This window comes from Suricata suricatta, chromosome 12, assembly GCF_006229205.1.
Source record: "Suricata suricatta isolate VVHF042 chromosome 12, meerkat_22Aug2017_6uvM2_HiC, whole genome shotgun sequence".
Classification (NCBI taxonomy): domain Eukaryota; kingdom Metazoa; phylum Chordata; class Mammalia; order Carnivora; family Herpestidae; genus Suricata; species Suricata suricatta.
The window spans coordinates 75559342-75576539 of NC_043711.1; the positions used below are offsets into that span (position 1 = coordinate 75559342).

General features: G+C 40.3%; 1 protein-coding gene across 8 annotated transcripts in view; it reads right to left on the reverse strand.

The window, feature by feature from the left end:
- SHLD1 (shieldin complex subunit 1) overlaps window positions 1–17198 on the reverse strand; it is a 76517-nt gene that overhangs the window by 11130 nt on the left and 48189 nt on the right. Inside the window, exons 4-5 of one of the 8 annotated variants that reach the window (XR_003901346.1) lie at window positions 12697–12825; window positions 12121–12293 (exon numbers count right to left, since the gene is read on the reverse strand). The exons of 4 other annotated variants lie outside the window; for them this stretch is intronic. Coding sequence is in view for 2 of the 4 variants with exons in the window: in XM_029918544.1 (XP_029774404.1) it covers window positions 12868–12899 (32 nt within the window). In the remaining 2 variants the exon portion in view is untranslated. Of the gene's footprint in view, window positions 1–5626; window positions 5677–12120; window positions 12294–12696; window positions 12900–17198 lie in introns of those variants that run through there. 3 more of the 8 variants (XR_003901347.1, XM_029918545.1, XM_029918544.1) reach the window with 3 other exon arrangements.

The following is a 17198-nucleotide window of genomic DNA, read 5'->3' on the forward strand; positions in this document are numbered from 1 at the left end:
CCAGAATCACTTCATGAAGGGCCTGGTGAATAGACCACGGAAAAGGCTCATCTGCTTCTTAATTTTCTTAATTAAAATAATCTTCATGTGGCCAACATGTGCCATAACTAGGACCCATGACAGCTTTACATGTTGGCCATGATAAGTCAGGCAGGGGAGCTGGAGCGCCTCCCTAATGATTCAGGTAATCTGAGTTTAGGAATCACAGGCCTGGGATCCTAAAAAGTGCCTAATGATTCTCTTCTTTCCTAGGAGTTTAAGGCTTTGCCTGAGGCTTGATTTAAAATAGCTGGCTTTTGCACTTTGTTAAGTAATAACCAAATTAAAGGATCAGAACCTGAGCCCCTCTTCACAGCTAGAAAAGCCACGGGGAATTACATAGTTCGGCTGTCTCACTTTGAGGATCACACAGTGGATCCTCTAGCTGGAATTGCGATCCCCCGATCCTGTCCGGGTTCTGGGTCGCTACTCTTGGGTGCTTGGCCACTTGGAACCCCAAGTGGGGGCTGGGAGTGAGGCTGCCAGACCCAGGAACCTGAGAGAGAATCTCTTTCAGGAGCCGTTGGAAAATTAGGAGCTTCCTGTAACACTTAAAGCAATCATTTAAAGATGTTTCCCCCCCAAATGTTTTTTTTTAAATCTCATTTTACATGGGGTGTTTCTGCAGATTTGTTTCACATCATGGCCTAGATAGTAAGGAACAATCGTGAGCAGAAAAGAAAATCAAATGATTCTGATCTAGGTTGCTATGACAACATAGCTATTTTGAATATGACTGTTTACTTCAGCAGAGTTAAGTTAAATGTGAGCAGCTAATTAAAATGAGGCTAGAAACTTTAACCTTAACCTTCCCTGTAAGAAAAAAAAACAAAGCACTTTAAAAATGATGCTTGAAGTGTTGCTGGAGACATTTTTAGTAGCAGGATCATCTCTCTTTGCTGTGGAAGCAGCAAACTGATTCTTTTTTCTTTGAAGAAGAACAGGGGCCTACTCACAATCTGCCCAAATCCACAAAGTCAGTATTTCCTAATTTGAAGATATAAAGAGGAACAGAATCCTATCAAAACAGAGCCAGTTCCAGTGTTGACATCAGCAGGCTTTCTGAGACGGTGATAGACAAGGGAAGTCTGATGTTTTCCTATACACAGTAGTATTTTCCTTAAAGGCATATTTGTGTAAACAGACTTCGCTTTAAATCAAGTATATCTACGAAGTAACAGACGGATTGTAAACAAATACACCAGAACATGAGTGTATAGCTGCTGCCCCTTCAAAGCCATCATCCTGGGAGGCCAAGCTCTCATTTTTCAAAATGCTGACATCACCGAAAACATGCTGGAGCCTCTTAGGAAGGGTCTCCACTCGTTCTGGAAGCTTCTTCTGAATGTCCTTGTTGGTGGCAAATCTCCATCCTCAGAGGACAGAATTGCCTTTTTGGAAACTGTCAAAAGGCTTTAGGAGTAAAATCTGATAAATAACGTAGGTGATCAAGTAGGGTAACAAGGAATGGAATAAAAAGCAAGGTTTAGCTCCAAAAACAAATTGCTTGGGGCACCTGGATGGCTCAGTTGGTTGGGCATCAGACTTCGTTCGGATCATGTCATGATCTCACGGTTTGAGTTCAAGCCCCATGTTGGGCTCTGTGCTGGCAGCTTGGAGCCTGGAGCCTGCTTCGGATTCTGTGTCTCCCTCAATCCCTCTAACCCTCCCCTGCTGTCACTCTGTCTGTCTCTCTCTCAAAAATAAATAATAATAATAAACATTAAAAAATTGCTTTTCTTAAGTTTCACACTGGCTCTGAAAGCAGTTCTTACAAAGGACTCCAAAACCAGTTCTGCATAATGGCAGGCAGCATCGTGTTACATCACATTACTTGAAAGGACAGAGCTGGTGGCAGACAGCCTCTACTCTGCTGTCCTGCCGGCAGCTCCCTGGCGGTACAGTCAATGAATTTCTATCTCCTTTAAAAATAAATAAATAAATAAAGGGCAGAACTAACGTGAATTTAAGTTCTGGCTTCTGTAAAACAGAAGTCATAGTCATAGATCAGAAATCTGACTATTTCTATTCTGATAGATTAAATGCTCATGAGCACAGATTGTATTTGGAAGACTTGTGTTTGAGTCCCAGCGTGGCCACTTACTGGCTATGTGACCTTGGGCAAGTCACTTCACGTCTCTGAAACAGCATGTCCTCATCTGTAAAATGAGGATGATAGTAATAATGGCCCATGCCTCGTAGGACAAGTCTAAGAATTAGATGATTTATTAGCCTAAAGCCTGGCACACGGTTCACACTTAATAAATAAAAGCTACTTTGTAGTTATCATAGTGACAAAAGCAGCAGCAGCAGTGATGTTGCATATAAATCTTTAAGGAATTTGTCATTTAACATCCAAGGTTTTAAAAAGTGAACTGTAAATGCTCTTGTATGTCGATGTGCAGTAACAGATACATATCACAGGAAAGTCCAGATGAACAAGCGTTCGTTCCTGACTGGAAGAAACATTATCTTTAGCAACAGCCTGTGCCCCATCCTGGCATCAGAGTTGATGGGATGAATCACAGTAAACATTACCCATCTCACTGCTAGGACTGACTATGGAGAGGTCCCAAGGGCATGCTCTACAAAGCAAATATCATCTGAGTGTGGGTGGAAACAGCAGGTTCCTCAGTGTGGGGGAGTGTCAAACACAGAAGCCCAGACTGGGGAAGGCCCCCCAGCTGTCCCCTGATATGTCTCCCTAAGTGGGACCAGCACCAGGGTGTGTGTGGGATTGTAATGACCCAACCTCCAGGGGCCTGATTGTGGGTCTGGTTTCACAGTTGATAGAAACTATGAATCAAGTGAAGAGCTTCAGGGAAAAGTTTAGGTTAGTAAATACATTGAAGAAGGAGAAACAGCCTGCATCAAACAAAGAAACAAAAAGAGATCGGGAAATTAGGCAGAAAAGATCTAATGTTCACAGAATGACCACTGGCTGAGTCAGAATTGTAGGGCTGAGCTAAAGTTTAAAAGGCAAGAGAAGACTGGGAAACACACTAAGAACAGTCATAGGCGTTAATCCTTCCCTCTCCCGCTGCGCTCCCCCATTTATTGCTGAAGTTGAAGGGCAAAGCTTTGAGCCTTCTTTTTCGGAGCAAACAACATCAGAAAACATAGAAAGCTCAGAAACTGGGGAAGCCATAAACACTTAAAAACAACACGATTGGAGTGCCTGGGTGGCTCAGTTGGTTGAGCATCTGACCGGCTCAGGTCATGGACTAATTGCTCATGAGTTCAAGCATCCCATAGGGCTCGCTGCTGTCAGTGCAGAGTGTGCTTTGGACCCTCTGTCCCCTCTCTCTCTGCCCCACCCCCACTGGTTCTCTCTCTCTCTCTCAAAATAATTTAATTTTAAAAAAACAGCTATAATACAACCTATGCAGAAAAGGCCTTATAGACAGTAGAGAAATAAAAGCTGGAGCTGACTGACTGACAAAAAATATTAGACATGAAGGGTTTCGGATGTATTTGTATTGAAAATGTTTCTAGTGTGAATTATTAAGGGCTAATAGTGGGGACAAATACAGAATTGAATTTCTAGCTGTACAAAGACATCTCTAGTAGGATTGCAGAGATAGTTAGAAATTTTTGACCAAAAAAATATGGTAGGCAAGATATTATGAAAATCTTTGTTACCAAATATCTAAAAATTCTGGGTAAATTTTCTTTTAAATCTTTTAAAATGCATGACTGAGCTGGAATAAAGTAAAGGAAATCCTCAGAGACCAAAAGCAAAATCTCAGTGGGCATTCCAAGAGATAAATGAGCTGAGCTGGTGTCTTGATCTAGCAAATCAACATTAATGGCCACTCAGGTTTTAGGACACAAAGTCTGGGGTCATGGCAAGATGGGGTGCTTGAAAGGCCGTTGCTGCCTAGAGCTGTGTGCCCTGAAGTTACACTCTTGGAGAAAAGATGAACTGGGGGGAGGGGGGGGAAATGCCTTGCAAAGGGTCCCAGTAAGAAAACTTGTTTGTCTTGGCTTTGGCCCTGGGTAGAGAGAAGAAAAAAGAAACATCTTTCTGGAGATTTAACTATGAGCCAGACCTCACATGTGTTTGTGGCCTAAATTGAGACTATTTTTGTGGTCTAAAAACCTCCAAGCCAGAAATTTATTTTAGTAGAGTTCCAGAAGAACATGCCATTATATGTTTAGAAAAGCAAATGAAAATCCTCCCCAGAGGAATCTACCTTCACTCAAATGTCACAAAAAACCCCTCACATAAAATTCCACTGAACAGGAGCTCACACTAAAAACAGTACTCACAAAATACACACTGAAAATAAGGCACTGGAGCCAGTCCCAGAAAGAGACTCACAGAAACTTTAGATATCAGTTAATGGCTACAGAACATAAAACAAATATGTTTACTATGTCAACAAAATAAAATAGGAGGGTGCCTGGGTGGCTCACTCAGTTGCATGTCCAACTTTAGCTCAGGTCATGATCTCACCACTTATGAGTTCAAGTCCCATTTTGGGCTCTGAGCTGCCAGCCTCTGTGCAGCTCAGAGCCTAGAGCTGGCTTCGGATTCTGTGTCTCCGTCTCTCTCTGCTCTTCCCGGCTCACACACACTCTCTGTCTCTCTCTCTCAAAAATAAATAAACATTTAAAAAAAAATTTTTTAAAGAAATATAATAGGAAATAGAAAGTTTGAGTTAGGAATAAGAGACTACAAAAAAAAATAAGCAGGTAGGGGTGCCTGGGTGGCTCAGTCGGTTAATCCTCCGACTTTGGCTCAAGTCAAGATCTCACGTTTGTGGGTTCGAGCCCCGCGTCAGGCTCTGTGCTGACAGTTCAGAGCCCGGAGCCTGCTTCCGATTCTGTGTGTCTCTCTCTCTGCCCCTCCCCGCTCATGCTATATCTCTCGCTGTCTCAAAAATAAATTAAAAAAAATTTAAAAAATAAATAAATAAAAGTAAATAGGCAAATTAGAAAAAGAAACAAAAATAACTTAGAAAACTAGAAAATTATAATAGGTATTTATTCCTCTGTAGATGGGTAAAACAGATTAAACACCATTGGAAAGAGAATTAGGGAATAGAAATCAGATTTGAAGATATTACTCAGAATTTAGCAAACAGACACAAAGATTGTTGGAAAAAACATAACAATTAAGAGATACATAAGTCAAGTGAAATGGTCCAACATGCATCTAACTAGAATTGCAGAGATAAGAGAGGGAATGGGACAAAGGCGGTGCACAATGAGCGAATGGGTGAAGATGTCCTAGAACTGATGAAAGCATAAATTCTCAAATTTATCAATCGCAGTATTTTCAAGCAGGATAAATAAAAAGAAACTTACTGTTAGGCATGAGATAAAACTGCCCATTATCAAAGGCAAAAATAAAAATTCTAAAATCACCCAGTAAGAAAAGACAGATTACCTATAAATGAATGACAATTAAATTGATGGTTGATGTCTCAACAGCAACAAGAAGACAGTGGAAGTTCTAACATAGGGCCATGAAGGAAATGGTGAGGAAATTAAGACATTCTCTTACCTGGCCAGATCAACAGAATAATACATGTCATAGCCGGACTGCCCTCCTGTCCAGAATTTATTCTTTTAAGAATGCTCCAAATGGAAAATATTCATATCACCCAACTCCATTTATGGAGATTTTTCCTGAAGGCAGAGAAATGAGCTACATGGAATCTCGTGTTGTCTATTCCTTTGGTGATGGGAGTCTGTTTAATTCACTAATATGGTCCCAGCTACCCTTGAAACAGGGTCCCAATGCGAGACTTTGATCCCAAGTCGCCTGTGATCATCTTAAAAGTGTAATTCATGTCCACCTTACATTTTGTTTCTGAAACTTTCATTCTGTAATGAGCCAATTATGCAAAATAATTCAACATCAAAGTTGTTCTAGTTAGTTTTATAAAAAAATGCAGATGCTCTCAATGTTTTGCTGATGACATTTTCTCTCTCTGTAATCAACTATTTCCATTTGCGTTTCAAATAATTACTAACTTTATCTTCCTAACTCAGCACATGCCTGCTGTTCTAGTGGCCTCCGCCTTGCAAGTCTAATTATGCAGTCATTGGCTCCAAACATTCTTTTGAAAAAAAGGAAAATAATTATTTTTACTCTCAGGATATTCACTGTCTTTGAAGAGACCACATGAAAGAAGCTGTATAGGCTAGTTTTAAGAAAGAAGTTAAGCTTTCGTTTAGTCAGTCAATGGTGCCGGCCATAGGAAGATAAACAGAGTCAGAGGTTTTGAGTCACAAAGTTACCACTGATAACATTTACTGCCTTACTGCTATTTTGCAATTTTCTCTTATCGAAGGTCCTCAAATTAATTTCATTTCACAAATAAATGAAACAGTTTTCTTCAATAAATTTAGAAAGGGACATAAACTTGTAGAGGACTATGAAAAACAAAAGGGAAAAATAACCTGATTATACTGATTATTCCAGAGGACTACATTTTTTGACCTCTGAGTGGCAAAATCTCAAATGCATTTGAAACTTCAGCTTCGAAAAAAAAGTTCCCTGAAATCCATACCCACAATAAATCTTTCATGAACACTTCTGTTTCTCTGTATCTTGACCTGGGTACTGGTTAATTGGGTGTATACATATGTAAAAATCCACCAAGCTATATCACATAAAATCTGTGTACTTTACTGTATGAAAATAGTATCTCAATTAAGAAAATATCTGCACACACACACTCTCTGTCTTCAGTAAGTCCCAGATGTGGCATAGAAATTAAGTTGTTAAAAAAAGATTCCCAGAAGGAGTGACTGGGTGGCTCAGTGGGTTAAGTACCCAACTCTTGATTCTAGCTTAGGTCATGATCTCATGGTCCATGGGTTCGAGCCCCACATTGGACTCTGCACTGACAGCACGGAGCCTGCTTGAGATTCTTTCTCTCTCCCTCTCTCTCTGCCCCTCCCCACTTCATGTGCTCTTTCTCTCTCAAGAATAAATAAACATTAAAAAAAAAAAAGATTCCCAGAAGGTTCTAATGTGTTAGGTTGGTAACCACTATCCTAGGGCAGCTGGGTCATCTCTTGATCAGAACAGACTTTCAGTGAGTATTTGTTTCAACGAATGTATGAATGAATGAAAAATAAATGAATGAGTGATTGAACCAACAAACTAATAAATATCTGTGTTATTCAAGGTTTTAGGTGTACCATTGAATAGGGCCAGAAAAAGCCCTAGTACTTTAAAAAGGAAACACATGCCAGGTGTTCTAAACACTGTAAATACTTTCTTATTAACTCAACAACTCTATAAGGTACGTGGACGATTCTTGCTATTTAGGTGAGGCTGACATAAATCACATTGGCTACTTTAAGAAGAAAGAGAGGTATTAAGAAGTGTATCATAGTGCACATTGCTGTTGGGAGAGCTGCAGAAGCACACTCTAGGCTGAGCGTTTAGGAATTCCTCCTCAAATCAGCCAAAGAGGCTGCTGGCTCTATCATTATTTGAAACCCAAACAATTAGGAAGCTGCTGCTACAGATGCTGCTCCAAGTTAACACAGTTTCTGCTACAACCTGGAAGCTTCCCAATCAGGAAGCTGCCTGTTGAATCAGGAAGCCATCACTGCAGCTGCTAGTTCCAGACCAAGATGCCTCTGCCATTATCCACCCCAGCTAAAAATGAATGTTCCATGCCCCATCCCTCTTCCCACATAATCTAGCTCTGAATCCAAGTGTTTATGGGAATGCATTTGATTAGCAGACCTAACTCACATCCAGAATACTAGCTATAAGAGATTTTGAAAGGGGGAACTTCCATACTCTGTAAAAGGAGGAGGCTGGAATGGCATTGAGTGAGCTAACTGATAAACTCACGGAGAATGATACTGAGGCACAGAGATTAAGAAACTTGGTTAAAGACACAAAGCTAGTAAGAGGAAGGTTCAAACTTAGGAGGTACAGCCCCAACCATTAAGAAGGCACATAAGAGAATAATAAGGTGTACAGGCATGCTCATGGTGTGAGGTCTCCTGTCTTGACATACAAGTTTTCATGCTTATGTTATAAGGAGCAACTTCCAGTTGACTGTACTCATTAATCCTGACATCGCCTCTAGAAATTTAAGTCTCAGTTTCTCATCTTCAAAATTCAAAAATGTATTAATTTATTTGATTTGGTAAATTTTATTTTTGGTTTGGGGAAGTGCTCTCAAGTGTTGATGGGGAGGGTTGTCGAAAAGTTTCTATCACCAAATAGTGTGACCTACGACATCCACACCCAGGCTTCAATAACTACCTCCAGCTCCAGTGCCTCACATTGGCTCCATGGCACAAATTAAAAGAACATTTACAAGTATCCTTTAGTTATTTTAGGATTTTCTAACGAACATCTTGCTAATACTATTTTCATCAAAAAGTCTGGGAAACTACGTTGGAAATAATAGAATGATGGTTATTTAGCCTTTGCTTGGAAAGCTATTACACAGCCCGAATGAACTGGAAACCTAAAGCTTGTGATGTATTCTCTATCATCTGAAACTGTGTTTCCACACATCCATCCATCTATCTATCTATCTATCTATCTATCTATCTATCTATCTATCTCTCTATCTATCTATCTATCTCCATCATCCATCCCCCTGCTCACCCATTGCTCTATGCAAATGACCCAGATAACAGAATAAAAACATTAAACTGAATCCAAAATAAATATACCAATAAATACAGACTAAGGTTGAGAGGAGTCAGAAGGATCAGCTCCAAATCATAAGACGGAAATCTTGAAAGCTCCCCACAAAGGAGGACATGCCCGTTATTTTTAAAAGACTATAATTTTGAACAGAGATCCTTCTAGGGGCAGGGGAAAGAGAAAACACTTCATTTGACATGACAAGCTATAAATTGCAAATCTGCCAGTTTGGGAGGGGTAAATATTTGCTGAAGATTAAGTGCATGGCAGAGAGATGTCATTAAATCTACAGTAATTAAAAATTTCAATTTAGTGCATCTACTCCATTTTTAATGAGCATACAGCCTCAACAACCCCAAGCCATAGTGTAATCTACCTCCATGGTGTAGAAGGAAATAATAAATGTCTTCAGCATGACTTCCAACAAAGTGAGTCTGAGTTAATTACTCTGTGTGCAAGTGAAAATGGATTTGGTTAAACAAATGGCTCTAGCAGCCAAGGACATCGGCCACATGCTGGACTAAATTTCATTTTAATCAAATATACATCAAACTCTACCAGATACACGTGCACAGATGGAGGGCTGCTTTAAACTTATATATTCCTAACTAATTTTTGGTTGGCAAAGTAATAATATGCTCATAGCTTTCAAAAGTCAGATGAGGCTAAAAGTCTTACATGAACACTAGTTCTCTGCCTCCTGGAATCTCCTTCCCATTCCTCAGTCTACATCTCAACTTGCTCTTCCTTCTGGTTTTAAAAATCCTGTATATCTAATTAATATAACAATAATGATAGTTTATCAGTTTTAGATGTTCTATGTTCCTATCCTTAGGCCTCAGGCGCACACTCAAACATGCACGCCTACACAGAGGCTCACCTTCCCCCATTATTGAAACACAATAATGTTGATTTTTTATTAAAGCCACAGTCAGTGTTTATTTTATTATAACTATATACAGTTGATCACCACTGAGTGTAATAAGAGAATGTTTCCTTTATTGTACAATATTATTGTTTTTGTGGTTAATGGGTTTTTTGTTTGGGTTTTTTTTTTTGCATTCACTTGTTTGGCTTTGTAACCATCTCTAACTCTACCTCAAAGAGCTTCTTGGTATCATTTTTCATGTGTCAAACTGGCAAGATAGCCTCTGGATTCCCCAGCCCTCCTGGTCACCTCCCCTTGAGAGCCCTCCACCCTCCTGCTGCCATTGGCTGGTTTGCTGTCCAGGCCTGCTCCTCAGGTATTGGCTCAGGTGTCCCCTTTGTCACTCTCCTGAATTACTTGTATTATTTCCATGATAATTTCCTCTGCCTCATTTTTCTGTTTTGTGCATGCGTATGCATGTGGGTGTGTGTATTTCTTCTGTTTCATCATTGCCTCTGTTTCTTCCAAGTTCTTCATTTCTTATTAGTCTTGGGCTCTATGTGTTGTGATGGAGCATTCCTGGAAATATTTGGCGATTTTTGGCTATGTGTTCATAATTTAAGGGGATGGCATTAAAGAGCTAATTTGAAGCTCTTGCTATATGTACAGCTTATAGGCTGCTGGGCTTTATATAGGATGCCTGATAATTCATTTAGGTTTTCCAGAGATGGATCCCCTCATCTCCAAACTGGCCAGAATGATGGATGAAAATGCTGGTTTTTTTTTTAATTTTTTAAACTTTTTAAGTTTTATTCATTTTGAGAGAGAAAGAGAATGAGCAGGGGAGGGGCAGAGAAAAAGGGGGGAAGGGGGAGAGAGAGAGAGAGAGAATTCTAAGCAGTTTCTGCACTCTTAGTGCAGAGCCTGAGGTGGGGCCTGAACTCATGAAACGTGGGATCATGACCAGAGCCAAAACCAGGAGTCGGGCACTCAACTGACTGAGCCAACCAGGTGCCGCAAAATCCCATTTTAGACAGGAAGGTCCAGAAGGTCCTCCTGGAAGAGGTGGCACTTAACCAGAGCCATAAATGCAATGAGGAAGGGAGCAATAAGGATATCTGAGCAGCTAGGTTCCAGACAGAGGAAATGGCAAATGCAGGATCCCTGAGACGGGAACAGGTTTAGCAAGGATAAGAACCAGCCAGGAGGCCAACGGGGCCAGAGACCCGTGAGCAAGGAGGAAACAGAAGGAAACCTGTGCATTTATAATGTATGGAAACAATTTTCCTCACAGACTTTGTCGGAGACTTTAAAAGCTTAACATTAAAATATTGAGTGATTCTTTATAAAAATGAATCTGAACCATTTTTACAGTATTTGACATCAAACAAAAAAATCACTATGACTTGCCTTTTGTGTTTAATCAGGCAATCTAACTAATGGTTATGTGAAATTATTTATCACTGTTCAACCCTGCGAAGACTGTAGAAAATAAAAAATCTATACCTCATAAACACACTAGAGACTCTGAATAAGATAGAAATCTGTACACACGTCTGAGCTAAATCAAAGGAAGCAGCTCATGTTGTTGAGAGAAATCAAAAGCTTAAAAAAAAACCCAAGGAGTTGCCAAGGCAACGAGAAAATCATTTGACAGAAAATACAGTTTCCATCTCAAGCACATTCACATTGAGAAGCTGAGTATCTTCTGGCCCTGCTTTGGAGGTTTTATGTAACCTTTATCCAGTCATTTGTGGAGATGGGGCAAGACTTGAGAACCCACGGCACCAGGACTTTGGTCAAAGCTAGATGGCCAGACAACTCTCCAGTCAGGAGAGTGACAGCAAACCCAGTGGTTTGTAGGCTAAGGCACGAGAACTCTTTTCTTCTCTTGAAATTATTCTGCTACTTTTCCTGTATCCTTCAATTTTCCAGAGCACTCCCATTTATGAGCTGGACACCAAATGGTTATTGAGAGACTAGAAGGTCACATAGCTGGCTGGAGGGCTCCCAAATCCTTCTCCCTGAATTTCTGTAATTTCAGAGTGACTCAGAGCTGACTTTAAACACCATCTGTGCTCCTCACTGGGCATTCTGCTCAAAGCCCTGCCACTTGCACGCTGCCAAATATGGTCTCAACTCCCTCTTCGCTGGCCTTCTCCACCTGGAGACTCCCCTGTTCCTGGGGGACCCTGTGCCTGTGCCCCTCGCCCCTGTTCCCCAGGAAGAGCTGGCTGGACCCTCCCCTAGCACCCACAGTACTCAGTACATGGTATTCAGCATCTCTTTCCTTGTACTACTAAAAGCTTGTGTGTAGCTCTTTTCTTGTCTGATTGTGACTTCCTAGACATAGGGTCTCTGTCCTATCTTAAATGGGACACCAGGGCTGAGGTAACTGGTTTTAGTGAATCAGAAAAAATGAATTAATATCCTGCGCTAGGTTTTAATGGGGAAGGACGATCCCAAATCACTATCAACACAACCAGCAGGAAGCATCTGAAAGCTGCTACGTGGTACGGGGAGGCAGCCATGTCTTGTCCCAGCTCAGGCCCTTGCTGGTGAGACCACTGACCTCTCCTTTTCTGAGCAGTGTGTGCAGAACTCCACTTGCGTCCTGAGAGACGGCAGCAGGTGTTCACGAAAAGGGGGACTTGGTTTTCAATAAGTTGAAGATGGCAGGGTTGAAAATATTAACTGGGTTTATTTTGCAATAGACCTCTGCACAGTGGTACCTCACCTGTGGAGCTGGAGGAGGATGAAACAGAGCAAAATGGGGAAGCATGACCGAGTGTTTGATAAATGCTAACTGTTGTTTTCATTATTGTTACCCTTCTCATCCATCTATACCCAGTAGATTTTTCTTCATAATGACTATACATTACTTTTAATTTAAAAATGAGAAAGCCACACACAAAAAAAACCAAGAACGCTATTTTACTCAAAGAATTAGTCAAAATAGAATGCAACCCAGAGGGATAAGTTTGGAATACATATATATTTTTCTGCATCATGATAGAAATGATCCCATTCCCAGTTATCCCTCTGCATAAAAGTGATATACTGTTAATTTCTCTGTCAAAAAATTTTTTTTTAACTTTAGAAACTCATGTTTGAAGAAAAGGACTCACAGGATAGGAGAACCACTCACCCTGAGGCAGAAAGGCTCCACCATAACGTATACCTCCTTCCTGATAGGCAGCTCTGTTCTGGGCCTCCCGGAGAAGGCTCGGCCATGAGTGGGAACTGCCCATTTGCTTTCCCAAATGTTGAGCAGTGCCTTTCCAATAAGAACATAAACATCACATCCATGAACTTGCCCTCAGCAAGTGTCTGCATTCCAAGGGTCACCAACTTGAAGGGGATCAAATGTAAACACATGTGAAGTCTTGTCTCCTCAAGGCCAAGTACAGCAGGTGCATCTTACACAAGGATTATAGAGTTACTTCAGGTAACTGAACACAGGCCAAGAGATAGTCAAGATGGAGACGGTAAAGGTGCAAATCCAAATTATGTCTATTTCTCTTCTCTTTTCTATAACTATTTTGGTAACTAGATTTTCTAAAATTATTCTCTTTCTCTCTCTCTCTCTCTGTTTCTCTGTCTCTGTCTCTCTGTCACACATACCATACAGCAGGAGACTCACTTTAGATGGATTCTGATCAGGGCAGACAATCATTTATAGCAACACAGTTAAGCACAGGCTTAGAGATAATGCAAATGTCACCTGGGGCCCAACCAGAGCGGAGCTGAACAACCAAAACAATGTGCCTATTAAAGTATTTTAAAGGTCAAGAGAAACAGTCTGTCAGCATTACAGGCGTGATTTTTCTTCTTACCAATGAATAATCTCATTTAAATGAGTATGACTTAAATATTTCAGGAGTCTAAAGAGAAACCAGGGACAAAGCTTTGAGAAGTCTGGAGGAAACAAACAGAAGTCAAGAAGGAGAGAAGCACAGGAGTCTATTTTAGGAGAGAAAGCAGGAGTGCAAACAGCGCATGGCGTGTGCACCCAGGCGCATGACAGATGGGGAGCCCTGGGTCATGACAAGGAAGACAGGCATGTCAGCCTCCCAGCGCTGGCAGGGGGACGGTGATCACCCTCTGGTTCCGAAACACAAAGAACAGCTCAGCCTAGTACAAAAGCCCAGGAATCTCTACCAGGAGAGGCAACTCTTTTGTTCAGATTCTCAGGCAGAGAAATAGGATTAATGGGATTTCCAGGGTCTGGAAGATGTTGAAGTCTAAGACATTCAAAAGCTCTCATCCTGCTTTCAGGATGAGATTGAGGACAGTGATTAGTAAACGTAATAGTTCTATCCTGGAAAAAACTCCTTTTTAGAGATTTGGAGTATAATGTGTGCACCCGCCAAGCTAATCTAAAACATTTAAGCAGAGGACAAGGCAAGCCTGAGTTACGTATTGTGTTATACTATTCCGTAGCAAAACATGAAAGGCCGGCTCTTAAGCTAAGTCACACTTTAGCATATGGAGAGTAAGGAAAACTGAGGCAGTAACACACCCAGCTTCTAACTTACCTAAATACCCTTTAAAAATGTGAAGCAGTGAAAGAAAGAAAGAAAGAACGAACGAACGAAAGAAAGAAAGAAAAAGAAAGAAAGAAAGAAAAAGAGAAAGAAAAGGAAAAAAATGTGGAGCAGTTTCTATCCTGGACTCATTCTCATCACTCTCCAGAAGTGAAAGAAAGAAGAGGGGAGGGCAGGGAGCATGAAAATAATGACATGATAGCAAAAGCAAAAGAAAAAACACAGCAAAATAGTAAGAGTTTTTCTTCTGAGTGGATTATGGGTGTTTCTCTTTTACTTCTGTGTCTTTTTTTGTAATTACCAATCATGTAAACAAGCAAATGTTACAAAGGGAAAAAAAGAAAGATATCAAATGGATTTGAGAAATCAAATGGAGATGATTTAAAGCAACACAATTATTGCCACTTAATCTACCCCCAAAACCAAGAGCACACTGTACACACTATATGTTAGCCAATTTAACAATAAGTAACATTAAAAAAAAAAAAGCAAATGCCTGCTCTACCTTAGGCATTGTTCATCTTGTTTCTTCAAGAGCAATGGTCATCTGTCAGATATTTATCAAATGTCCACAAACGCCTGACCCCGGATGGAGAAATGAAAGGTGGAGCTGGTGGCTTTGATAAACTCACAAATGAAATGCCTAGAGTACTATTAACTCCTAACCCAGTTCTGACGATGGCTGTAATCAGAGCTTATAAGAGAACAGAGGTCAGAGGTGCCATAAAGATTTCACTGAACTGGGAAACCAGAGCTGGCCCCTAAAGGAAATGGGGGTTTGGATGAGCTCCCGTGGTTCTACACACACACACACACACACACACACACACAATCACAGCTAGGTTGAATTGTCCCAGGGGTTTCATTTGGCAGATAAAATGCTTCTCCCTAAAGACCATGCAGTACAGTACTTGTGTGCCCTTGACCCTTTGTCAAAGTGGCACCATAAACTTCTGCCTTTCTAAGGAGTCAGCTTGGAAAATTAGAGCAATGTCTGATTTGAAAATTGATATATTTTTAACTATTTATTAAATTGTAATATCACATATGAAAGTGCCTAAATAATGGCTCTACTACTTTTCACAAGCTGAACAGACCCAGTATAACCAGCACCCAGGTCAAGAAACAGAACAGCCCAGGAGCCCTACTCGTGTCCCCCTTCCAGTAACTACCCTTCCAAGGGTTACTGCCATTTTGACCTCTAACACCTAGATTGTTTTGTCTGTTTTCTGCTGCGATCAGGTGGAATTTTACAGTAGGTACTCTTTGGTATCTGACTTCTTCCACCCAACCCTATATTTCTGTGAGACTCATCCCCGCTGTTACATAGGGTAGCAGTTTGTTCATGTTCAATGACGTATGGTACTCCACCGTATGAAGACACAACCACTTAGTTCTCCATTCTACAGATGACAGACATTGGGGTAGGAACTAATTATGGCTGTTACAACTGGCACCACTATGACTGTTTCAGAGCATGCCCTTCCATGAACATAAGAATGTATTTCTGTTAGGCATGTATCTGGGAGCAGAAATGCTGGATTGCAGGGTATGCCCATGTTCGGCTTCTGGAGATACTGCAAATAGATATATTAGCTTATCTGAGAATTAAGGGCCCATCTCTGCTTTTGGCTTTTCCTGGCTCTAATTAGGATGTTATATATCAAGCTTGATCCACACCTGACCTGTCATGTAAGATTGAGAGCTCCCAAATCATTCTATTTTCATCACCTTAAAAATATTATCTTCGGGGGTGCTTGGGTGGCTTAGTCAGTTGAGCATCTGACTCTTGGTTTCGGCTCAGGTCATGATCTCATGGGTCATGAAATCAAGTTCTGTGCTGTTAGCGCAAAGCCTGCTTGGGATTCTCTCTCCTCTCTCTCTGCCCCTCCCCCTGCTCACACTCTCTCTCTCGTTCTCAAAATAAATAAACAACTTTTTAAAAATTATCCTCATAGATATTGCCTATGCTCATTTTTCTTCTAAAGTAAAGGCTGATAACCAGAAGGGCGGAAGAAATTATATTGTAGTTAAAGGCAAATTATATTATAAAGGACTAGCTGTCTAGTAAAGCACAACTTAGAATTGTAATTATCTTCAAAATAAATCAATTATTCATGCAAACCCAACAGTTCACTAGTAAGTTAATGAAAAATATAATAGTGTTGAGCTTTTAATTGCTCCTATCACAAAGCCCCCAACTTACACATCAGTTATCAGGCAGAAAAGAGGCAATTAGTTTACTACAGAAAGATCAGTAAAACATGTTACAACATGGCCCCGCAGTTAATATTCTCCCGGTTTATGAGGTACTTCTGTCCAATTTTTCCAGGTTTTCACTTTAGACAATCTTAATTAAGACAGTCCCTCTAAACTAATCACTTTTTTAAAAATCAGGATCTTTTTCTAATATCACTAGTATATAAGCTTTGTAAAGAATCCTGTTATTTCAAACTTCAAGTTTAATTTCCTCTCCAGAACATTTTTTTTCCAGAAAAATAATTTTAAACATCAGAAAGCGGCAGATGAAAAGATTACTGAGCATTGACAGAGCTTGAATAAATTAAGGTTCCCAGTCTGTGTTGCTACTTCCCATTTCCAAAAAGTAATCTTTTTTGAGGATATTAAACATCATCATTTGTGACCTTTAAAGAGAACTCCCTGAAGTCATTCACTCATAATGAAATCTGTTAGACCATCACAATAGTCAATAACAAAAATGATGCAATTTTCAATTACAAGACCTCATTATGCCCTATGACACATTTTTAAGACTGCTGATTAGGTTTGAAATGGTCTAAATGACAATTAAATATATTTTTGGGCACCATCAGATTAATAGACTACAAATAAACACAATCAGGAAAGAAATAAGAAAAAGAATAATATCAGAAAAAAATCCCCACCCCAATACATTATATTCCTTATGGAGACTGAAGGAAAAGGGAATTTGTTCTTTTTTTATTAATGTTTTTTTAAATTTTGTTTATTTTTGAGAGACAGAGAGAGATAGTGTGAGCAGGGTAGGGTCAGAGAGAGAGAGGGAGACAGAATCAGAAGCAGGCTCCAGACTCTGAGCTGTCAGCACAGAACCTGATGCAGG